This window comes from Dermacentor silvarum, chromosome 1, assembly GCF_013339745.2.
Source record: "Dermacentor silvarum isolate Dsil-2018 chromosome 1, BIME_Dsil_1.4, whole genome shotgun sequence".
In the NCBI taxonomy this organism is placed as follows: domain Eukaryota; kingdom Metazoa; phylum Arthropoda; class Arachnida; order Ixodida; family Ixodidae; genus Dermacentor; species Dermacentor silvarum.
Window position 1 is genome coordinate 13,832,782 of NC_051154.1, and position 25,550 is coordinate 13,858,331.

The following is a 25,550-nucleotide window of genomic DNA, read 5'->3' on the forward strand; positions in this document are numbered from 1 at the left end:
AAGACGCCGGTGTGGTTTACGAAGCAGACAACTGCGGTTGCCATCTTGCCCCTGCCACAGCAGCAACCAATGGAGAGATGCCTTTCAGCACGGCAGCCAATCGGAGGCCCGCTTTCATCGGAGGGCCCGTGTAACTACCTATCGCAGACCCGCGCTTCTTATGTGTTTGTGCGTTTGTTACAAGGTGGCGACGACGGACGAATTGAGAAGCGGAACCGCGAAACTTTGCAGCTTTCGAACGATACCAAGATGGCGGTGCTCAGTGGGGGGAAATACGAGATATGTCTCTGTGAACTGCAGTGATTTTGCGCGATTTAAAGCTGTTTTCTTGCAATGTACACTGACGAATTAATTTTTTTTCGGCCACTTTTAGTGCGTTTTCAGCCAAACCAATTTAATACAGCATAGATTAGGTGTTGCAGATACCAAAACGCATGGTTTTCAAAAACAGATTTTTCTCGCGATTTTTGTGATCTGAACCCCGCGTCCCCCCATAATTTAGCTAGTTTTAATTGTGTTTTGATGATACGAATTTCGGTTAATACGAATATTTTTCGCCACCCCGTGAGATTCGTATCATCAAGATTCCACTGTATTTGCCTTTAATGTCCCTTTAAATGCATGTTCAGTTCAGCATAGTAAGCAGCATACAGAGGTGCTGAAAAGGTGGTGGCCCACCATGTAGGAAATGACAACTGCTGTTTATTTAACCTAATTACTCTTAAGATGTAGTCACATTGTTCTTGAAGTCATTTACTCACCAAAAACAAAAAAAGTGTAAGAGCTGGCTAGCTCTTAAAAACACACACACACATAAACAGATAAAATTTGCTACCACATGACAACCTTTTTTTTAGTTTTTGTGTGTGGTGACATCTTCCTGCATTGGGATTTACGCAGTGCTAGAGCTGCTACTAATTGGTTTGATGATATCCCAAGCCTAACAAGTAAAGCTGACGTGGAACCTATGCGAGTTGACGATTCATAGTGAAAACTTTAGGCTCAGAAGATTCTTCAAGATATGCAAGTTCAAGCTAACAACTTAGCAAGAGAATTAGTGTAAAGGAAGGCTCTACATAGAGCACAAAAATACTATCAGAGATATTTTTTTCTCTTTTTTTTTTTAGCAACCCACCGTGGTGGTTTAGTGGCTTATGGCGTTGTGCTGATAAGCACGAGGTTGTGGGATCAAATCCTGGCTAAAGCGGCTCCATTTTGATGGGTGCAAAATGCAAGAACACCCCTGTACCATGCATCAGGTAGTCAAAATTAATCTGGACTCCCCCACTACGTCGTGCCTCACAATCTCATCGTGGGTTTGGGATGCAAGACCTCAGAATATAACTTTTTTTTTTTTTAGCATCGTCATAATTTACACTGATAGAGCTTAAGAAGTTCTTAAAATGAGTACACTTCTTAGAATGGCTGAAAGGAGCGAGTTGGTGCACTGCACTTAACGGCTTTTGTTTCCAATCCTACTTCTGTCCATGTTCGCATGCCTACCTTCCAGTAATGTAAGTACATTTCACTGCCCCATTTGAGTTCAGTATAATAAAGTTTCACTCAACAACTTACCTTTTTAGGATATCAGAGGCAGCCTTCCGTGTCTCCGCAAATCGGGCATTGGCCTGCGTCAATGCTTTCAGGATGTTGTCTTGCGCTGTCAAATTCTGCTCCAAAAGTGACACCTCCTGGTCATGCTTTTTTAGTTCGGCTGCGAAAAATGTCTGCAAACAAAAAATTAAATTTGCCAGTGCCACATTATTCACACATTGTGCAAAAACAACCCTACTATGCATACACACCTGAAGATCTTCACCTTTGTTCCTGGTAACAATTTGCCTAGTGATATCGTCCTTTTGAAGTGCATCCCTCAAGTGTGAATGTAGCATCTGCCTCTGCTTCTTCATCTCTTCAACTTTGTCTAGCAGGTGAGAGAGCTCCTTCACCACAGCTTCATTGTTGGGCACTGAAGTAAAGTTTAAAATAAGACTTAAGGCCTTAGCACAGCTTACTGCACTTCATCACTCCACCACATGAGAAACCAACTTGGGAGGCTTCTAGAGAATCTGGCATGCCTACAGAATAGCCATAACTGCTTAGCCTTCAAAACTTGCATGAACTGAAAATTGCGCAACGATCAACATGGTGAACAGTGCAAATGATGGAACAAGAGGCAGGACACACAGGACACATATGCTATGTGTCCTGTTTGTACTTCCTTTCTTCTGCATTATTCAATGTGTTGAACAAAAACCAACTACTCCATCTATGAACTCATACACACAGAATTTCACCTACAAGGGCTGGAGACACGTTATGTGCTGAAGATATTTAATAGTATCAACAAACAAGTTTCGCTCAACTGAAGTTTTTTTGGATTTGTGCCGAAATCTGCCATGAGCAATACAAAAGAAAAAAAAAGAGAAGAAAGGCTAATATGTATCAGCGGTTTTGTATAACCAAAGTCAATTATGCTGCAACTGCACACTCGTGATGAAAAGCACTGGTATATTTCCCGTATCATTTTCTCACAAAACCTTGCTCCATGTCTTGCTTGTATAAATCCCATGTTACAGCTAAATACTGATGTACTTTATCACTAATTTAGAGGATGAATGTCGCAAAACTGAAGCTAGTCTCGAGATGTACACAGTGTGCAGCAGTGCAGTGTGCACTACACTGCACATGGATGGTTTACCACAACAAAGCACATTGTAATAACACCATCTAGACAAAATTTTGCCAAAAACGCGTCCGCTGCCGGGTCTGTTAAATGCAGATATTGTAGCATTGATAATATAGGCAGACCAAACTAAGTGAGAAGAATGGTCTGTTATATCCTAAAGTATGTTGTATGCAGATCCGTTGTAACAGGCGAGGACCATACATTCATTTCTGTGAAAAGGTAAAGAAGTCAGAAAATGCTATGGCTAAAACAGTAAAAATTTGAAGGTCTCATGAAGGTTCCCCACAAAACAGCCAAGAGAGTCAAAAAGCCTGACCGTCAAGCAGTGACACTGAGGGCAGTGCTTTGTCCACTTCTTCTAGAGGGCTAGCCAGCAGTTTGAGGTTTGCCGAGTGGGCAGCCAAACTCTTCTGCAGGGCGCTGTTAGAATCCGCAGTGCGCTGGTGCACTTCCAGGTACTTGGCAAACTCGGCTGTTAGCTCGGTCACCAGGTTTGAGGGTGCCCGCTTGCCAAATGCTGTGCTATGGGCTGCTTCCTTCTCCCGCTCCTCCTTCAACAGTTGCTCCACTTGTGCAAGGTCCTTGTCTACATTGTGATAGAGCTCCTTCAGGCCTGCAGTAAAGCAGTTGCATAAGAAAGTGGAGAACTGTTCAACTTTTATATACTGCATATAATAAATATTAGTTAAACCCCAACATAACATTTTTGTTTTCCAATGAAAGTTACACTAAACACCATGCATTTTGTTCCTCGTGATTTAGCATGGTTATTTTCTTCTGCAGTTTTGAAGTAGTGGAGCACATGCACACTGAATGCATGTACTGCCCTGAGAAGTAGTATACAGACCAGGGATTCCGCGATAAAGCAGATTTTCTTCTCCGCTTAAGAATGGGTAACTTGAAATTGAGGACTGGAAGCCTAACTTGGCATTGAAAACTATCCAGTGCACTGGTTCATTTCAGTTTGTGTCTGAATGATGGATAAATTCAGTTTTTTTTTGGTAAGCCTGTGTACTACATAATTTTGCTCACAGGTGTATTTATAACCTCTGCGACAGTTGAAAGAAAAGTTATTAATTTGCATGCATCCATAAAATTATCTCCATCACTGCTGCCTGTGTTGACAAGGACCTCAATGAGGTGACGGAAATACTAGACAGTGATAACGGCGATGAAAGATGTGGCAATCATTTGGCTACTAGAAAGTGGTTGACCTCAGTTAAGGGTACCAGGAAATGCAGACTTGCTGCAAGCCCTGACTGCACTTTCATCTGTCTGTATATGACGGCATGATGATGGCCGAAATAATGACTGATGTGGTCGCATAAAAGTGCATTTGTGTATGCATTGACATGCTTTTGTGGTCACTTGAGGAATAAGGACATCTTTTCTAGGGGATCTGTTTTTCTCCCCCATAGTCCCTACTACAATTTATAAGCAATCCCCATCAAGTCTACATTACTATGTCAGTGACTGTATTGTGCCCTTCCCAATGCGAATGAACTTAACGTTTTACTCTAAATCAGAAGAATAGTGATAGCCTATGTACACATAATAAAGGCTCTCACAGAGTTAATGAAGCTCTGATTATTGCACTTCACAATTTCTGATTTTGTAAACATTTTTTCAACGCCTTTTTCATGTCTTGTACAGGAATTCAACTACACTTGTTTAAAGTTTCAGTTATAATTCTTTATTCTCCTGCTTATAGCGATAGATATAAATTAATTTTGTGGCCTTTCAAGATGTTCACTGGGCCCCGTTACTTCGTTGACACATTTCTTGTGCCTCCTCTAACTGACCCATGCACCCAATATTTTCACATGTCGATGCTGTGCAATATGCCAACATTCCTACAAAGTTTTATTCCAATCCAAGTGTCAGTGTTCATTAGGCTATCTTTTTGCACCTTGATGATTTCTGCAGTGTGCTCCAACTATTATGACTAATTTCTTTTAATTCCTCCAGTATGATGCAAATGACCCACTCTATTCCCCCCAATACTTCATTCTGATCTGACTTTTAGTTCTCTTGCAACAATCGTTTCATGAAACATCCATCCCAGTGGGTGTTAGCTGCAATTAGAGAGACTGATAATTTTTTCGGAGTCTCAAGATTAACCTTGATTTTCATGACTTCCAATGCACATGATGTGCTTTGTCTCCCATATTCCAAGTTTCATCCCAATTCGCAGTAGAACACTTAAATTCTTTCTTTGCATGCTTTTTCCGATTGCAAAAAGCGATCCTAGTAGCATTAGTAGCGTGCATCGGTGCAGCCATGAAATCCTGTAATGGTCGCCAGGGCATTACAGGTCAAGCTGCAATCGTGGCTTTTGGCTCACCTGACCACCCAACCTATGTCAGGTCAACGCACTCGTTGATTGAATTAAAGTAACAGCTTTGCAACATGCAGTCAGCATCTATTACAGCAAAGTTCATGCAGCCTAGAAGTTATTTAACCTCTTCCTATGATGGCAATGTCTGGCTCAGAAAGCAATAAGAGAAATGCTCACCTTGGATAGTAAGCACCAAGTCACTGACGGCTGTAGGGCACACACTCAGCCTGGCACAGCACTGGACAACCTCCTGTGGCACTGCTTGAGGATCCATTACCAGCATGCTTTTGTCCAGGTTCAGAGATGACAGGAAGGCCCTGTTGGCACACCACCACGAGTAGCCACTTGAGTGTTTAACACTGCTACCAATGCTGCACAGTAGAACTTTGACAATTTCCTGAACAAGCATCACACAATCCAAAAGGGAATCAAATTCAGAGCAAACCAACTACAATGTAGACCGCTTATAATGTAAGTCACCGGAGTCACAAATATCTGCACTATAAGCGGTATTGCACTATAACCAAAACAACGATGTCATTGCGATAGCAATTGTATGGACACTCCAGCCGCATTTCCGCCATCGCCGTAAGGTTCCATATAAAGTCCAAGCGCGATAAAATTCTCGCCGCGTGCCGTATGCTGTATGTGCGAATGAAAGCATGCGACGGTGAGCCGGTGATCGCGGCTCAGTCTCACGCATGCAAGGAAGGAAAGCTGGAAGGAAGCATGCCGTCTTCCATCACACGCAAGGCTCTGGGGGGAGGGCAGGGAGGAGGGGGGGGTGCGTGTTCTGCTCTGGGCAGACTGGGCGTGCTCGTCGAGGTCGCTTTATCTTAAAAGCCATCTGCGACGGAAGCACAGTCTGCCATGCGCTGTGTTTTTGTGGCTTAGTTCATGTTGATGCGAGAGGCAGCACAAATGTCGATTAGCCACTGCTGCTGCCGTGCTTCCTCACATCAGCACTTGGACATCGAGTTTCCGTGGTCATCCCACGTTCCCACCATTGCGTCATTCTGCCCGCTACGCGCGAGAAATGCTGGAATGTGTGGCTGGCGTGACGGGCGAAAAATACGAACGGAGCTATTCAAGCGCAAGCAACGTTGCAACACGCGCGACGGCACCTGACACGCCGGCTGCACCGTGTCGTTTAAGTATAGACGCCGGTTGTTTGCCACTGTCACGTTGCGGAGCTCGACGCGCGTGCGCGTTATGACGGAGTATGTCTGCGACTTGAGGGGAGCGTTCGCCGTCTCGGTTGACTGCCGAACTTCTAGGCAGCTGCACTGTAACCGGTATTTCGTCTCCAGCTATTCAACTATAAGCGATACGCATATACATTGAGTGCTATGGGAAAATTAACGGGAGTCTGAAAAGACTGTATTATATCCGGTCCTGCACTATAAGCAGTTACGTTATAAGTGGTCTATACTGTACAAATGCAATCTACACTTTATCTTTAGCTGTAGTCAAGTAATTTCAGTCAGCACTTTCCAGTTTTGTAATGTTTAACAAAAATAAGAATATGCGATTACAATAGACTCCACTTAAAGGGGTCCTGAACCACACCTCCGTGGATAGCATACGCTGCTGTGAACATCTCGGCCAAATTTTGCAGTCGTGCGCGGCGTGTGAAGCTCGCAAGCAGAGTGCAAGTCACCCTTTTCTTAAACAATCTCTTTTCAACAGAAGCCTTCTCCTCACTCTTTTCAGGGCTGCCATATTTTTACATATAGCAGATTCCCATAAGCGGCGGCTATTGGCTAATAGCTGACATCAATCAAGAAGGGCATTTGGAGCAGTGCGTTTCTTCCTACTGTTACTGTGTATATTTATTGATACAGTTTAATAAACAGGCTGCAGTAAGCGAAAACCTGCATTTCAAATTTCAATAAGAATTCCGTACTTCCGGAAGTAGTACGATTATCGTACTACCACCGACAATCGTCTGCTAACACTCGGCCGCGTTCACCTGTGTAGAAATGAAACTTTGGCCACACTGCTTATCAATTTCGTAGCCATTAGATCTCGCTAATTTAGATTAGCTTTGAAATCTCAACTACCCTCAAACCATGTGACACTTAAGGTCAGACAATGTGTACGCTTAGTGGCGCACACTCACTTAAGCCTGCTCCTGGTTAGATGCCTTGGCAGACTTCATTTCGTCTTGAGCAAGTGTGCGAAATGCGCAATTTGGATGTGGCTACTATCCGTCGATCAAGCTAGTGCAGGACAAAGCTGGTCCACACCATGTAACACTGCTAGACTTGAGCACACGAGTGCAAGTGTGCACTTCAGCCCTGTTGTGCATAGTTTGCCACTACAGTTGCATGTAGCTGTGCCTGCAGTGTAGCATAGATACCGTGACCCCTGCATTGTGCCACAACGAGCCCGCTTGCTGAGCTTGGTGCGGCTTGCAAGGACAACAGTATGCTCTGAATGGTGTCTGTGGGTGACCTGACTCAAGGCCCAAGCACCAATATCTGACGAACAGGTCATCTGCTTTCCGAGTCCCACACCCTTAAGGTGTGTCGTCATCATGGTCGAAGCTTATTATGCTAAGAATCCTTTCAACGCGAGTCTGGAGTGCGGCATTCATCGCTTAGCTGATGTGCATGCTGCCGATGTACACGCACGAGCAAACATGAAGTTTGTTCGACCCTCGAAAATTGGGTGATTGCTATAGAGATAAGCGCAAAAGTAAATGTGCTACTCATGCCACTCGGTGCAAGAATAGCTGGGCACAGTTATCTATTACACTGTAGCACAGCAAAGGGTTGAGACGCCACGAACTCAACTGTAAGCTGAGGGATAGCGTCCGAGTTTGCTGTGTTGCAAGCGCCAAAATCGGAAGTAGTGGCGTTCAAATCATTCAAAATCAAACTTATACTGTGTGCCATGGTGACGTTCAGCAGGTGGACCGTTTAGGACACTACCCCGCTCCGCCACAGCCTTCGCAGTGCAAGACATTGAAGAAGGACCGGGAGCACCGCAAAGGCGATCAAAGGTGATCTTTCATTGCCAATAACTGCACTTCTGCTGAATTCACTGAAGTACTTTGTGCTGCAATGTATTTCTGAAATAGTGTATTTTAAGGGGGGATGTGGCAGTGAAAACTTTTTTTTAATTTATGGGAATAAATTGATGAAATTTGGCATGCAGGTGTGATTTTATATGCTGATATCATAACTGAAATCAGTGTTGTGCTATTATAGTTTTCGAGTTACAACACTTGACAGCCTCTAATCGTCATCCCCAAATGAATTATACATAAGTTTGCCAAAATTTTCACATCAGCAGGTTCACAAAGGCCCATTCCGTGCAATAAAGCTATTGGTTTATTATTTAAATGCCGAAATGAGCACCAAATAGTTTTTTGAACTTTCCTGTGCACATTGTCTTACTAAAGACATTTGAAAAAAAAACCAAAAAACATTATACATTTTTTTATGCGGTGCAGATATAAATGGACAGCTCTGTTGCACTCATTATTGTTTTAGGATCTAAGTGCAAAAGAGAGAATGATTTTTCCTTCATTTGTTGTGAAATGGCACTGGGATGACTAAAAGCAATTGCACAAAAAATGAAAGCTGAAAAAACAAAGCTCAAAGCCCGATTTTTTCAAAATTTTTGATGACAGCACTCCAGGAAAGTGTTGTATCCTCGATGTCTATCGCGTGTTTTGTTATAATATTTCACCACAAGGTAAATGAAAATCCGAGGATCGCGACAAAAAATAAGTTGGATAATCAAAAATTTTGACCAATTTGGCTACTTAAATTGCCACGTCCTCCTTCAGGTTTTTTTAAAACAGAATTCAGAGAAAGAAGAAAGCATTTTGTTTACTTAAGTTTTGTTTAGTTAAAGGACAGGAAAACGTTAAAATTCTCCTTTATTTAGAGTGACAAGTGGGACAATTAGTGATGTGAAAAAAAAAAAACAAGTAATTATTCTTGGTTTTTATTTTTAGAGCTTGTCTTGCACAATGTGTAGTACTGTATTTTCCGGTGTACAAGTCGCATTTTTTTTTCTGCATTTTTCGTTGGTGCGTCTTATAGAATGGTGTGACTTATATACATTTTTTTAAAGGAGAAACTGCCGTTAAAATCAGATTGGATGCTATATGGCCACGCGAAGCATGCTGGGTTGACCTCCTCTGGCAGTTGCTACGGGTTGTGTGCGCGCTGTGGAGGTACCGGGTTCTTCTCGCGATCGAGTTGCTGAGCGCCATGTAAGGACAGAGCAGCATCGCAAGTGGTGGCAGGCCTACCGCGAGTCACACGACCCTGAAGTTGTCGCATCTGCAGATCACCTTCAAGAGACGGCGCGCGCTGCTGCGCAAACTACGCAGTTGCTACCAGAGTACAAGATGTTCCACCTCCCTCCCACGCTGCCTTTTTGCTTTTCTTCCTTGTGCGCGATTCGGCTCACCGTCACACACTTTCACTTGCACATACAGCATATGGTGCTAAGGGATGATGTTATCGCCCTTGGACTTTATACAGAACATTGCGGCGACCACGCGCCTGGAGTGTCCATGGCACCCAACGCTTGCGCATGACCCGCGGTCACGAAGTGAAACGTCACTAATTTTTAAAAATTGCTTACCGAATGAACAGGCGCGTCTTATACAGCGGTGCAACTTATGGTATATACATTTTTTTTTCCCAGAAAAACTGCCGTTTTGAGGGGGGTGCAACTTATAGACCGGGAAATACGGTATACAGTGTGTTTGGAAAGTCAGTGCCTATTGTAATTTCTTATAATTTAAGAAGTCATTAGATTTTACTGGAACAAATTTTATTTAATAAAGCAGACATCAGCAATATTTTACATCATTCTAAAATTCTGTATAGATCACAGCATTGTTCATAAGCTTACGTGAACATTCAGGCACTTGATTTACTGATTTGCATAGTAACTTTGGTGGAATGTTGGTGAGGACATCTAGGATCCATGCTGCAAGTTCTTTCAGAGCACGATGCTTGGTAGTACCAAACGGTTTTCAGAACATCCCAACAAAAAAAATTCACATCATGTTTTACTAAGCTACATGACGACCACTCATGTGGACCATTGTGTTGACAACATGAGTTGGTGTCGTGCCACATAAAACTGTGACGTGATCAATGTTAGACCAATTCTAAACTGGCTCCCGACTTGTCTTTTACTCAGTGCAAGCAGTTGTGAAAGTTCAGAAACCTGCCCACGCCACTCACATTAAATACATCTACATTGCTACAAAAAATGTTAATCAACTTTGGCCATTAGCTGCACCACACAAACATTATCTCCCCATACCCCAGAAGACAATCGCAGTCCACTGCCAACAGTTTTTGGTGACAATGTGGCTTTTAAGCATAAAAGATTGGTTGTTTGAGAAAAGAATGAAACGTGTGGCATGTTAAGGCAGCCTCATGGTTAGTCTCACATTCGGATTTGTTGAGAAATATTTGATACTGATTCAACAGTTACGTTTTCCAGAATATTCATAATAAATTCAAAAATGTTTTTAACTGAACACCCTTACTACGAATACATAGCTGACATCTCTTGTTAGCAGTAGCAATGATCACGCTGCCACAGTGATTGCAGCTTTGCACGCAATTTCAACACTTTTTTTAACACACTAAAAAAAAAGAGGCAATTTCTGAATTGGCTAAAGCAGGGGTTCTCAAGCATGTTCGCTCCAGGGAACCCTGCTAAGCTCCATGAAGCACCAAGGAACCTCCCCCCCCGAATTAACCAAATTAAAATGTCCTAAATAAACGAATGTCGAATTATCGAGGGTATCTAGAAAACAATAAACAAATGCTTAACTACGGCAACACGCTTTTATTTACGCAATGAATCATCAAATCCTGCTTATGTTTAGCACAAGACCAGTGCGGAAGCTGAAATTCTCATCATCTCATGACTGATTAGCACTAGCAGCGGCGAAGGCCTCGCGCGCGTACATCCCGATTATTTTTTTGCCAGTCAGCTGCTCGCCAACAAAATGTCCGTCCATCGCGATGTAGCCGGTGCTCTTATTCGACAGCTTTGCACTGAGTCGAAATAAAACTACTTCTTGTCGCAACCGCTGCGGACGAAACCGCGGCCGCTATCGACGCGATCATGGACGGCGAGCTTGCGGTTCAGAAGGCAGGCGGCCGACGCATGCACCAAGTCAAAACGAAACTACCGTTCATTGCAAGAAGTGCGGACGAAACCGCGGTCGCTATTGACACTACGATGGATGGCGACTACGCAGTTGTGAAGGCACGCAGCTGACGCGCGCACCGAGTGAAAACAAAACTACTATTTGCCGCAACCGCTGCGGACGAAACTGCGGTGGTTATCGACGTGATCATGGATGGCGACTACGTATGAAGGCATGCGGCATGCCGCCAATGCGGTGTTACGCGCGGCGATAAACGCAAAAATAAAGTCTTTAAGGGCACAATTAGGCACGAAGCGCTCCGGCGTTGCTGTCAATCAAGTGCCACGCACGATTGCCGCTGAGGACCATGGCGATGCGGACTGTGCCGCTTCGTTTTGGTTGGACGCTAGCACCGTTCTTGCTCTTCTGCGGCGCGTATTTTTTTTCTTCATTTTTTAAATTCGTCCAACGTATACGTCAGTGCGCACACAATCGGCACCTACGCTATCTACAAACGGGAGAAATGCGCATGTTGGTAAATTACCGCCTCCGAGATTCAAGAGCGAAAGCTTAGGTGCGCTGCCCGTTTTCGGAGGTTGGATGGCTACAAGCTGCTTGCGGATTTATTGCGTAGTTCGTGTGCTGCCGTTACGCGCTGTGATGTGCTTTTTGACACTCGGGCATGAGTAATGAAGGTTCTGTGGATTGAGCGCACCTCGTTTTCGTCGTTTTAGCCACTTAGTGACGCGGAACCATGGAAAATTTATCAGTGCCTCGCGGAACCCCGAGCAGGGGCGTGCGGAACCCCAAGGTTCTGCGGAACCCACTTTGAGAACCCATGGGGTAAAGTATGTAGCTCGTCACTACGGCAGGCAGAAAGATCACCTCACTACTAAAGAATGTCTGCACTAACTTGCCTTTTTTGTGTTAAGCTGCCTACTTTTCTTGCAATGTTCTTTTACGGTTAGTTTCCTTATGTGTGTATTAACTGTGTTATCCTGCTTTCATTTCTGCACGAGACTCTGTTGCAGTTTAATTGCTACTGATTCGCGAGTGTTGTCCCTGCTAGATTGATGTGCCCACTATTGTGTAATGCGTATAGAAAATTCTCAAAGTGTGATGATGACCGCCACATGACCTTGGATGCAATATAACACTCTATAAATGAGAATTTGAAAGAAATGTCATTAAACCAAAGCGGTAGTGAACTGAGTAGAGTCCAATGCCTCTATTGCTCAATGACTTAAACTGACAATATCTTTCATTATAAGTTGCTTTATAATCGTGAATCTGCCCCTACAGTCCCAAATAAGGCACAATAATCTCTGTATTCTAGAGTGCTCATCCATTCAACTCTACTCTAATCGGCAGTGCTGCCCTTTAGCTAAACTGGCCACTGTACTTCAGTGACAATCCATGATTATTCCCACATGAAAATTTTGTACCACTGCAGTCTCAGCATATGCTTTAACAAGCAACTTCTCATCGTAGCAATAATAAAAGAGCAGTGTCTTCTTCAATCAAGGTGTGGTGCTGTGCTCCACTCGTACTGGTGGCCCAGCCAGCTTAGGATTTGGAGCAACTTCCGTAGCAATTTTTGGAGCACGAAAGATGCAGTTCTGGAGCAGCCACACCAGCCTTTTAGAGCAGTTTTGGAGCAGAAAAATTGGCCTTTTTAGGCTTTTTGATTAATACAGCAGTCACAAGTAACCATTTAGTGCAGGCTGTTATTACTGCGCAATCAGTAAATGCTGCTCAAAAGTAAAGGAAGACACAATTAAGGCCAACAGTCAGCACCAGCCAATTAAGTTTGTCTTCTCATGAATGGTATACCATGCATAGTACATTGGAAACAGACTTTTACTTGGGTAGGCAGTAAACTTGTGCAAACAATTACATAAAATTTTGTTGGCTGGCGAGAACAAAGCTATGTGGCCAGGCTTAAGCCAGACAAAAAATTACGACTGCCTGTCGTATCGCTTGAATATTGCATGCGTGTGGTTGCCGCTTTAGTCGCTGACACCCAACCTACCCGACAAAGCAGTGCTAATTAGGCCTAATGGCCTAGGCAGTGGCCTCGTGACGAAAATTAGTCGTTGGCTGATGTGATACGGGATGGAAGCGGTCGCGAAAAGCCTGCTGCTAATATGCTCGTATGCATGGCTAATTGGCGATCAGTTCGCAGTTCAAGCACACAGGTTTTCAACGACCATTGAAACGTTGTTCGGGTCCGTGGCTGTCTAGCCAGCAACTACCCCAATCATGCATAGAAGTTCATTTGTGTGTTTAATATCACGTGTTGTCGCAGTTCCAAACTGCGTGTGCGAATGCGTTAGAATGTGTATCTCATTTTGTCTGCGTTTATTATTCCGATGGCTAATCAGTCCTATCTTCGCACATGCTATCGCGCTTTGCATAGTGCATTGTTTCGTCACCGTTCCCTCTGTCGGCGTGGGCATTGTTTCAATTGGCATTGTCAACCTGAAAGAACCTTGTATCAACACAGACTGAGTGGCGCGGAAAGGCTGCATGCAAGGCACCGACCTCAGTCAGGTGTTTCACTGAATATTAAAAAAATTGAACATGTAGTATACACAATCGATTCGCAAATTTAATGACTTGAACGTTCACTATTTGACTTGCACTGCTTTGTAAACAGGTGAAAATAGTGCACTTTAGTGCAGTTGGTGCACATGGCAGTTGAGTGGGCGCAACGAGGTACAGGCAAGCAGACTTATAGCGTGAATGCCACAGTTGGACCACCACTGCACTTGGTGGAGTCGAGGAAAAGCTTTGAGCTGCAGCACATTTGTGAATGTCGAAGTTAAAGTACTGAGAGAAAGTTGAAACTGACTTTTACTCACAGCAGGTTCAGAAGGCACTTACTGTGAAATTAATCTGAATTTCTGCACAGCAAGTTTGTTTCATGGTGTAGGCCACTGCTGCTGACTTGATGTCAAGCTAATACTAACACACTCGGCAAAAAGTGTCACTATCACCTCAGAAATCATCATTACTCTTGTCTCCACTGTTCCTTCCTCACCACTCTGTGCATGCAGCTTGGTCGCACAAAGAGCCTCTTCAACTTTGGTAGCCGGTAAATACTTAAGAATGATGCACACAAGTGAGATGAAAAAAGGCTGACACTTGAGATCATGAAGTAGAGCTCCAAGTCGGGCTAGTTGGTTGACATGCATGGTATATTTTACCTGCGCTAACCCAGACGGACTAAGACGAGGCAGACAAGACGTGCGCACGTCTTGTCTGCCTCGTCTTTGTCCGTCTGGGTTAGCGCAGGTAAAATATACCATGCATGTCAACCAACTAGCCCGACTTGGAGCTCTACTTCATGATCTCAAGTGTCAGCCTTTTGTCAACACAGAGATGAGGCAGACAAGACGTGTGCACGTCTTGTCTGCCTCATCTCTGTCTGTCTGGGTTAGCGCAGTTAAAATATACCATACTTGAGATCATACTGGTAAAAGGTTCATACCATTAATCTATGGCAGCAACTCTTCCAAAATAAGTCTTTCGACCTACTCGATGTATAAGGTGATTATTTTACATGGCCATACTGGCCCGCATTTCCTCTCACCAATACAAGTGTCAAAATGTTTTCTTAATTTCTTGCCATTCCATAATTTGGCATTGTTTACTAAAGTCACAGGATGCACTAGCTGTGCTCTCAATGGAAGCTCACAAACAAAATATGACATTACCGACACTATAACTCAGATCACAATACTGCTAGTGTTCTGCACAGACAAAGTTTTCATAAACCTATCACACAGCCTTTGGCACCTTTTGCATGCTGACTGGGCTTGTATGTTGCCAATGCAAAATTATAATAAAGGGTATTCATGGGTGCTTTGGAGATACTGGAAACAAGTTAGCTATCTTGTTAAAATGCAAATGTGTTGTATAATTGTTTTAGCAGCATTCACATGATTTATAAAATAAGTGAATAACTGGCTGTGTCATATTTTTCCTCCCTTTTTTTAATGCAAGTCATTCAGCACCATGGGAATTCATTATGAGGGTACTACAGAGTATTTGTATCATCGTGCAATGCAGCCAATTGAATGACAGGCACTTTGGCTGGGACTTGTAATAAAAAAAAATTGAAACTCCATTCCCCCCTGTGAAGGTGATTGACCAGCGAAGCTGTGTTGGGCGGCACCGCGGTACTACTGCACGTACAACACAGAGTTACAAGAAAATGTTTTGCACCAGCACACGCGCTACGAGAAGAATAGCACCATGTGTCATTTCGGCGCCCCCTTTATGCCGAGTGAGAGAACCCTGGTGATTGCGAGCTGTTTTGAACGTTTTATTTAGCCAAAAGTAGGTCACGTCACAACACCACCATTTGCTTTACAGCTGCCACGTGTTTCGCCGCCACTGCCATCGATGTTGCCACGCAGCTTCACTAGTTACCACCTTGACGGGGCTGGACTTGAGCCCAACGTTTTGTTTCAACGTTGAAATGTTGAACTTGCGAATTGTCGGCGGTGCGGGCGCGCTCTCATTCTCGCAATGCCGCGTCAGCGATGGTCGCATTCCCACCCCTGCTCGCGGCAGCGTTTCTTGTACATTCACTGCTCCTTGGGTGTACGAACCACACGTCGCTGTCCCATGGCAACGCCGGAGCAAAAATGAGCCTCTATTCCCTTATCGGACAGGCGCTACGTCACAGACACGTGGTTTCGTGCATAGGTGGCTGCACCTAACGCACGATTCACTGTGAGAGTGTTCTTTTTCCCTTTGTAGCTCACCAACTACATCACGGACATGTGGTTTCCGACACCAATGGCGCCCTTCGACACGAGAGAACCCGACGTTCTCTTTCCCTTTGTGGTTTTTCGCGCCCTCCCTCTCAGTTTTGCGCTCACTCGCTCGCCTTGTGGAGGAGGAGTTCCTGCTCGGTAACAAACGGTTTGCCTTAGCCACAGACAGCTTCACTGTAAAAAGAGACATGTGGATTAGAGGATTTCATATGAACCAGTTTTCTATTGCAGACATCTGACCATGTCACAGCTTTATGTGGTACGTAGAAGAGAAATATGCACACATGGCTTGATAGAAGCACAGTGGAATGCTGGTACCAAAATGGAGACAAATTGCTATGTATTTGTTAGTTCATTAAAAATCGGCCCAAGATAAAATTCTACGTTTCAGATTCATGAGTACACCACCACGAAAAGCATGTGCTCAATTTATCAGTGGCTAATGTGACAGGGATCGGTGAACAATCACTGCAGTGCGTGCTATTAACTGGTGAACGTAATACGTGAAATGCACCTGTAGGTATGACATGACATTATATCATGCTAAGGATGACAGACTAGAGAAAGCCAGCTGCCAATGTAATAATAAATACTCATTTTCAATCCTACAGGTGATGTGTTTTTCAGGTACTCACTGAAGCTCTTCATTCTTCCTCTCTACATGACTGGTTACCGAGCGCAGAAGCCGTGCTTTCTCCTCACTGTGAAAAAAAAAAAAAAAGTACATGCAAGCATAAGTAACATTACTATATCAACAACCTTCTCAATGCTTGTGCGATAGCATAGTAGGTAGAAAGAGAACTGGTTCAAGTTAGGATATATGCTAAAGGGACCATCTTTAAAATGCATCATGTCCTACATCTAAAACTTCCAACATATACTTTTCAGGCATCAACAGACTACCAAAGCTTTTATACAAAGACATCCTTGGATATGGATTTGACACCGAATGGCTTAGACGACACAAATGATGTCATGCACTGCTCCGTGCATTCTGCATAATACGTTTTTCGGGATAATACGTTTCTTTTTCTTTTCCTGATAATACAATTTTATCGGATAATACGTTGCATGATATGCTTTATTTTCTGGTTCCCGTAAAGACCGTGCCAACGAGATTCCACTGTATATTAACATTAACTGCAAATCATATATCTTAATGCCCTATTGATTTAGTTGGTAAAGGTCTGCCAAAGGCAACATTTTATAAAGCGTTGCTTTCCAAGTGTAAAAGAGCCTGAAAATCCCTTCAAATAACACTACCAAGCAGACAGTGAAATTTTGCCAGGCAAATTAAGTGCTCAATTTATGCTCTCTTGAAATATGTGCTACGAGAGCTCATATCACTTGAAAAGAGTCACGCTGTGTTATATAAAGACGACAGAATTACACATACAGAGCCTCGCAGCAGTGCAATATTACCACCTCTTTTTTAAACCCTGTGCGACTTTCACACCTAGGATGGGAAGCAATAACACAAACAGCACATATAGCAATAACAAATGTCATCAGAGAAATGATAATCTGATGCTGTAATCAGTTGCATAGACAGCCATTTTGTTCATAGCAAAGGGGGTGGCGAAAGGAAGTTGAATGTGTTTGGCTCACTGGAAGAGATACAATGGAAGAAAACAGTGCTGAAGATTGATCACATTTACTACGAGAGAAGGGCCCCATTGCTACACTTCTGAATGCAATACAGGAACTTCAAATGTAGTGACAAAAGCATTAGTGCATGCAATGGTTCAGCCCATGCAGGAGAAGCAAAACAAGCTAGCAAGTGAGGCTGAGCAACATGCAGTAATCATGACACAGCTGTATCCCATCAACAAACACGGATGATACAGGCTTATTTAAGCATAGTCACCTGTAAATAGAAGATGCTTCATGGGCTTCCATTGGAACCAGCCGCGCAAAAATGTCAGGACCGCTGATTTCAGGATCCGTAGGGCTGAATGAAATGCCTTTGACAAGGTTGGCTCCTTTAACTTCTGGCAAAGACTCCACAGGTGGTACTCTTTCATGGTAGACAAACTCATTCTCCTTCTTAGCAGCTTTGAACCTGGAACAGTAAAAGCTTGTGGAAGACTGTACATGTACATCTGATAAGGTAAATGTAGCAACTTCTTCTACTTAAAGTTCAATGAAGAGGCACCGGACTTTTTTTACCTTCTTGCTAAATGTATATTACAACTTCACACAAAAAGATTTTGATGACCCAGCAGAGAGTAAGTACTGGGTTTATTAAGCAAAATTATTTTCCATTATTTAACCAAACGCAAAAAACCTTGATTGAAAACTAAAGCTTCTTAGTCAATCACCACAGCTGTTCACAACCTCTTCCTGATGAGCACGAAGATAGCGGACTTTGCCGATCTAACACGTGATGAACTTTGAGTAAAAATTAACTGATGAAGGCCACCTTGAAGAGCTACCTATATACTTAATTGAAAAAAGTGCTGCAAAGCCTCAAATAAGGATTGATGAAATGGCACCAAGCATGAAGAGAGTGAGAGGTGCAGTAGGATCTACGGAACCTGTCACTCTCTTCATACTTAGTGCCATTTCACCCATACCACATAAGTAAAACTTCTAGAGCCCTTTTTTTTTTCTTTTTTGTTTTACATATGACCACACATTGTGCAAAAATGTTAGAGCCCCATGTACAGTAGTGTAGCCAGAATTCTATTTCGGGAGGGGCTCTCCGCCGACAACTACCACTCCTCACCCTCCTTCAGCTCACCTCACCCTCTCTCTCTCTCTCTATATATATATATATATCATAAGAAGCCAACAAACAAGTACACCAAAGACAACATAGGGGAAATTACATCCACTTTCTGGGGTATTTATGTTTTACAACTAGAACTAACCACGAGAGTGTTAGCCAGCACCACCCCTCACAAACCTAGGCGACGGATGTGGAACATCCTTTCTGCCGCAGGCGTCTGCGTGATCTTTTTGGGTGATGGCAACTGGTCAATAAACCCCCATTTGCTACCTGGTCAATAAACCCACATATGCTACCTGAAGACATCAATGTTGCCGGATTCGAGCCCGCGTTATGTAATGAACGAGAAGAGAGGGAACCGAGGGGCCCGATTTTTATTAATATCATAAGAAGCCAACATAAGAAGACATTGAGCTCCGCGGTAGCTCAATGGTAAGAGCATCACACGCGTAATGCGAAGACGCGGGATCGTTCTCCACCTGCGGACAGTTGTTTTTTCATCCATTTTCATTTCCATTAATTTATCATTTCTTTAGATCAATGAGTAAGTACAAGTAATTTCCCCTATGTTGTCCTTGGTGTTATTGTTTGTTGGCTTCTTATGATATGATTAATAAAAATCGGGCCCCTCGGTTCCTTTTCTTCTCGTTCATATATATATATGGAAGCTGTACACCACACAAAGAACGTTTTTGCCTTGCCAAAACAACACTTTGCTTAACTTCTGACAAAAGTTTTTTTTTTTTTTTGCTAAGGCATGCAGCCACTTCGCCTCAAATTATGCTATCATCCTTATGCTATTTTTAAAAATGCTGATATTAAAAACAACTAACATTTTGTTTACGAATTGATGCATTTATATAATGCATGTCGATGACCTAGCTGGTGCATGACTTGGACAAACGACCAGTGCTAAAAACGGGGCCAAACAAACAGATGACAGCGCACATTTGTGTGTCTTCTTGTTTGCAGGACAGACTTGTTGCCAGCCCAGGTAATAGTCGAGATAACCGGTTTTCCAGCCAGATCTTCTTGTGAGTGGTATGGCCACGGCTACGTGCGGAAGAGGGCCGGTACTATTTTGCAAATCGCCTATCACTCTATTGTGCTTTCGGCGTTACGGGCAAGCTATATTATTCTAGATTTAAAAATACAGAAACGAAGCTTTGTGCTAGAACAAGTTTCACTCACTTTCGGTGACCTGCTGCCCGACTCGTTTCAAGAGATGTTTGGAAGTAACTTGTGGTCATAGTATTTTAGTCATCACGCAACACATATTGTTACTTGATCACACTTGGGAATTGATGAGAAAGACAGTTCAAAGCAAGGCTGCTTCTTGTTTAGAAGCCTTTGTGAAAATTAAGGCATCCGTAGTTTGCGTTAAAATAAGGACCAGTAGCTCCGAGAGATTTGAAATTGTCGTGTCTCCTGACACTCATCTATTCTGAAAATTGCCAAGACGTTAAGACTCCACAGCAAGCAGCACGTGTTATGACGAGGTAAATGAGCCTCAGCTACGCAATTGGCCACGGCCGTCTGGTGTTGAGCCATCAGGTAGCGATGAGACGCTAATCCTATGTCCATAATTATCCGCCAACTTTGTTCTTGACAACTTTTATCCACCCCCCCCCCCTCCCCCTTCGTATCCATCAGCCCACTCCCCTTCTACGAATTATTTTCCGTTAGTCACTGTCGCGCTCTTCAACCTTCACCGGGTCGATGAACGGCGCAGCGGCCCTTAACATTCCTATATTTCTGTTTCTGCTTGGACTTCGAGGCCATTCAGCTACCTGCCCTCCGACCTGTTTGTTGTAGCAGCTAATTAGCTTCCCTGGCCCAGCACCCCTGTCCTTGATAAATTTTGCCGTGCCTAAATTAACGTTCTATAGGTATTTTTTTCTTGCCCCTTTTTTTGCCCTGTTTTCATTCTTAACAGCATGTACAAACTAGCTTAACAGCAAGCTCTTAAGTTTATTAACATAATGAAAATCACAGACAAGGGAAAAAAAAAGAAAAAAAAAAAGGGGGGGGGTGGGGAGTGTGCTTATTATGCATTCCCTAGACAAGCAAGTCGCAATATTTTCGGATTCGGAATGCTTTTCTTCCGCACAGCGTGGTCGATGATTCTGTCAAGTACCAGAAGCGAGAAGCTTTTCGACAACACGAAGGCCTGGTGGGGAGCTACAATGCCCCTAAGTTTTAAGCACGCGCTCGTCCCTTTTTATCTGTGTGTGGAATTTTTAGTGCTAATACCCCTCAGCAGTTATGGTTAACACGATCCGGAATGAGGTAGAGGTGCGCCATGAGTAGGGCCGCAATGTTCTGTACATGGGAGAGGGGATTGCCCCCATGATAACCCCTCCCTCTTCGGACCGCTACTAGCCCTTGCCTTGCTTTCAGATTCAAGCTTTCCCTTTTATCCTGTCGCTCTTTAGGAGCCCACCTCCTGAAACTTTCTGTTCCATGGGAAAGGGGGAGTTCGTCAGAAAATTTAGAACCCCCAAACCCCTCCCCTGGCTACGCCAATGTCCATGTATAGCCTTTGTCTGCCAGTTGCTCATGGACACACTGCAGCTGGTTGCAGCAGTAACCAGCAATAAATGTGGCAACCTGTGGAAGACTATCAAAACAGCTGTTGTATCTTGACCTAACGTAGTCTACTGCTGGCCTACTGCCAGCATAGTTTTCTGGCATAGCTTCTTTGTGATTGTAATGATGCTTGCGATTGAACACAAGCCTATGTCCACTGCAGGACAAAGGCCTCTGCCAGCGACCTTCAATTACATCAGTCTTATGTCAGCTGACTCCATCCTGTGCCTGCTCATTTCCTAAATTCATCACACCACTGCTGTCCCCTACTGCGTTTCCCTTCGCTTGGTACCCACTAGTCCAACGGTTATTTGTTCTATGCATTACATGGCCTGCACAACTACATTTCTTCCTATTACTCTCGGTAAACAGTGCCAGTCACGGTTTATCTTCTCAGATTACAGAACGTCATCTGTTTTTGGTATGTTAGGCAAACTCAGACAGCATCTGCTCCACGTGCGTCGCAAAATTGCCAGGCTCTAATTTTTCCCCTTGACGTTTCATAACCAAACAGGTTTGGCTAATGCTACATATATTCCTCATGCTGTACACATGTCATTGCATACCTTTCATTCCAACATTGTACAATCATACTTTGCCCTCACAAAACTTTTGCAGAAATCATTCTTTCCACTTAAGAGTGAAGAGTGGAATCATCTACCTGAAAGTGTTGTTGAACGCACTTCACAATGTTTTTGAAAAACTGTTGCAAACCCATCTCATGTAACCCTCTCCTGCTTGGGCAGCTCTGCTGCCTGCCGTATTGTGTAAATAAATAAATAAATAAATAAATAAATAAATAAATAAATAAATAAATAAATAAACAAACTAGAATACTGGCTTTCTCTGTTTGCTATCTAATTCACACTGCTGTCCTCCTACTTCTAACATTACGCCTACCATTTTTTGTTCCATTGCTTTTTGCACGGTCATTAGCTTTTTCTCACTTTGTTAGCCTCCAAGTTTTCTGCCCAATAAGTTAGCACCAGTAGAATGCAATGATCGCACACTTTTCGTTTCAAGAATAGTGGTAAGCTGCTGGTAATGACTTGGTAATGCCTGCCATAAATGCCCTGACCAGTCTTTATTCTTCTGTAGATCTCTTTCTTGTCATACGGGTCCCTTGTGAATAATTGGCCTCGATAAATGTACTCTTGCACACATTTTAGAGGCTTATTGCCAATCACCAATTCCTGTTCTCTCACCAAGCTATTGAAGGTTGCCTTGGTCTTCTGTATATTAATCTTCAAATCCTTTGTTGCATGTCCCCTCCATCATTGCTCAACAGGACAATGTCATTCTGCATTTTTCTTGTTAAAACAATTGTTAACAGATTTTTAGATTATTTTTTGTACTTTGGTTCTTGGCACATATTGTTCGTGTACTCACCTTAATATAAAGGGTCTCTTGAAAGCGAGTGTCTATTTTAAGTTTCTTTTAACTAATGACAACATTATTAGTTGATTTTGATGAAACCATTTTTATTTTGCACAATGAATGTAAATTTAAGAGCCATATTAATATTGTACAGAGGCTCAAGTGTTGTCTGCAACTGGTGCAAACCTTAGGCCTATAATATCCAGGGATTTCTGCAGCAACTGCATAGTAGAACTTTTGCAAAGACATCTGTGATTTGTGCTTCACAGTAGTGTACATGCTTTGAAGTTAAGACATTTAAACTAGGCGCCAATTTTCCAGATGCCCTAAAGATACTCCGCTATGTGTCTATTTGGATCTGTCTGTCCTCCACAAGAACAGCCCATAGCACACCACACGGGTAGAATGGCTTCACAAAAAATAAATGCTTAACACTTCTGCACCACAGGCACAACCAGGCGCGGATCCAGGGGGGATGTCCGGATGTCCTGACGCCCCCCTCAGATTTCTGCATCGCCCCCTCGCTGACAGGGGGATGGCCCTGTCGCAAAAAAATATGACCACCAGCATTCTTCAAAAGTATTTTTCGTGAGTACCAGTGGTATCAGCCATGTAGAAGTAAAGCTAGCTCGCTCACAAGCTTAGTTGTATTCCGTAGGAGTGTGGTGTCGCGAAGTTGCCGTAGTTATTTTTTCTCATGAGCACCTTGGACCTCCTGGCGCCTGCCGTGCCTTACTCGTCCCGTCGGTGGCGTCGAATGAACGAGGGGACGTCCCTTTTGCCAAACACGCCGAGGTCCGCTCGAGCGCCTTCGCACCTGATTAACTTAGTTTCCCCTTGGGGTGTCAACGGTTGCCTCATTGGCTGTCATCGGTTCCGCGACCAACCTGCTTAATGAAAGAGATCTCTTGCTGAAGTGTTCATATATAAATAATACCAACTAACAGCTAAACTAAGAACTACGCATAGGCAACTTTTTTTAACTGTAGCACTCATTGTGATCACAGTTACACGTTGACAATATCCAGTACGACACAGTACCGTTCGTACGCTACAAGTTTTTCAGTGTAACTTCGCAGTTTTATTGTCGTACCTGCAGTTTTATTGTCGTACCAGCATAGGAGGCTCAAGCCCACCGGATCCGTTTATCTGAGTGGGCGTTCTCGCGGTGCGGGGCGAAGCCTCGAGCCGCGGCTGCGAAGTGGGGGAGCGTGACGTCAGCGGCCAACGCCAGCGCGTGGGCCTAGGTTGGCGTCGCGTGGTTAGAGAAACGGGAGCAGATGCGCGCCTTGTGTAAAAGGATGACGTCGCGTGGGAAACAAAACATGAAGACGCTGGCTCGCGCTCTCGCCTACTACGCCACATCGTTATTCTTGTAGGTGGCGTCGTGAGTCTTCATACGCGGTGATTCGCATATCGTAAACAACCAGCGTAGTGGTTGCTGCGTTGGAGCGGGGCGTTACGCCTGTATTCAAGAACGTTTCTCTAGTCAACACACCACCACGACTCAAGAGAGAAGATGGCACCGCCATCCCTCCACAGAAGTGGTCACTGAGCTTCATGATCATTCACGGGAATTCATGAGAATTGTCGCGTCTTTATTCTCGATTATTCTGCGCAGTACGACAATTGAAATTTGGACTCTGATATCTCGGAGCACGGACACGCTAGAATAATTCTTCCGACTGATACTGTGTACACTCGACTGTCTCTAAGTTTTCAATACAAACATATACCCACTTACTGTAGTCAACAAAAAATAATTGTTCAATTTTAGTTAATTGGGCTGCTCACAGTGATAATTATCATCTCACTTTGTGCCCCCCTAGCCACATAACTTATTTGCACAGGTGGTCTTCGCGTGCCTCCCAGTGCCTAACTTTAAGAAAACCATAAAACTTAGTTTTAAACACCCTGTATTATCAGGCGCAACCGCCCAGCACATGGCTGTATCGGGTAACGTCCTTTTCCTATAAGCTCGGAGAAACCGATACCTGGCTTCGCTACAGGTCTTCTTCCTCTTTCTAGGGTTTTACGTGCCAAAACCAGTTCTGATTATGAGGCACGCCGTAGTGGAAGGCTCCGGACTAATTTTGAACACCTGGGGTTCTTTAACCTGCACTACAACGCAAGAACACGGGCATTTTTGCATTTCGCCTCCATCGAAATGCGGCCGCCGCGGCCGGGATTTGATCCCGCGATCTCGTGCTTAACGCCTGGGTGACTGAGCCACCACGGAGGGCTACAGGTGTATAAAACGCGGGTTTATCGTGAGGAAAAACGGTAAATTTCGGTAAATAAGAAAGGCTACTATCATCATCATCATTATCATCATTGACAGAAGCTGACCCCCCCCTCAGAAAAAACCTGGATCCGCCCCTGGGCACAACCACAAAAAAGAACACGCACTTCGACAATGTGTGAACAGTGGGCCTAGGAGTTGTGAGCTCAGTAATATATTTCATTAAAAGTGTGGAATTTGCCTGTTACTAAAGGGCATATCGTCATGAATCATTTCCACTAAACTTCTTGAATGCGCCTTGAATGAGTCGAGTTATTGTCACTCATATGCTTCTTCTAGCATGACCTTGTCGCCTTCCTCTCCATTTATGTCCTTCATACTGTGCTGTGCTACATTTATGTAGAACAGTGTGCGCCATGCTCCATCTATCATCGCGCTTATCTCCAACCTTTAAGACTGGTGCCACAAGCCTCCATTGGGCCACCATGGGCGCGATCGGAGATTTTTGTTCGTTTTGCGTTCTGTTCAGTTGCTGCAGCATCACAAAGTGGCAGTATGTAAAATTTGTGACAACGGGAGGGAGAGAGCAGCCAACCGGCAAGCGGTGAACCCCCGGACGACAAATGTCCGGGGAGTTCGTCGTTTTTGGCGACGT

The 25,550-nt window shown here is 43.8% G+C and overlaps 1 protein-coding gene across 2 annotated transcripts in view; it reads right to left on the reverse strand.

Annotated features, from left to right (window-relative positions):
- The window catches only part of LOC119457080 (tyrosine-protein phosphatase non-receptor type 23-like), a 73,776-nt gene that overhangs the window by 40,169 nt on the left and 8,057 nt on the right, over window positions 1–25,550 (reverse strand). For both annotated transcript variants that reach the window (XM_037718914.2, XM_037718911.2), the window contains exons 9-14: window positions 17,824–18,018; window positions 16,592–16,657; window positions 5,205–5,344; window positions 3,006–3,302; window positions 1,806–1,969; window positions 1,576–1,727 (exon numbers count right to left, since the gene is read on the reverse strand). In XM_037718914.2, the coding sequence (XP_037574842.1) occupies window positions 1,576–1,727; window positions 1,806–1,969; window positions 3,006–3,302; window positions 5,205–5,344; window positions 16,592–16,657; window positions 17,824–18,018 (1,014 nt within the window). The remainder of the gene's footprint in view (window positions 1–1,575; window positions 1,728–1,805; window positions 1,970–3,005; window positions 3,303–5,204; window positions 5,345–16,591; window positions 16,658–17,823; window positions 18,019–25,550) is intronic.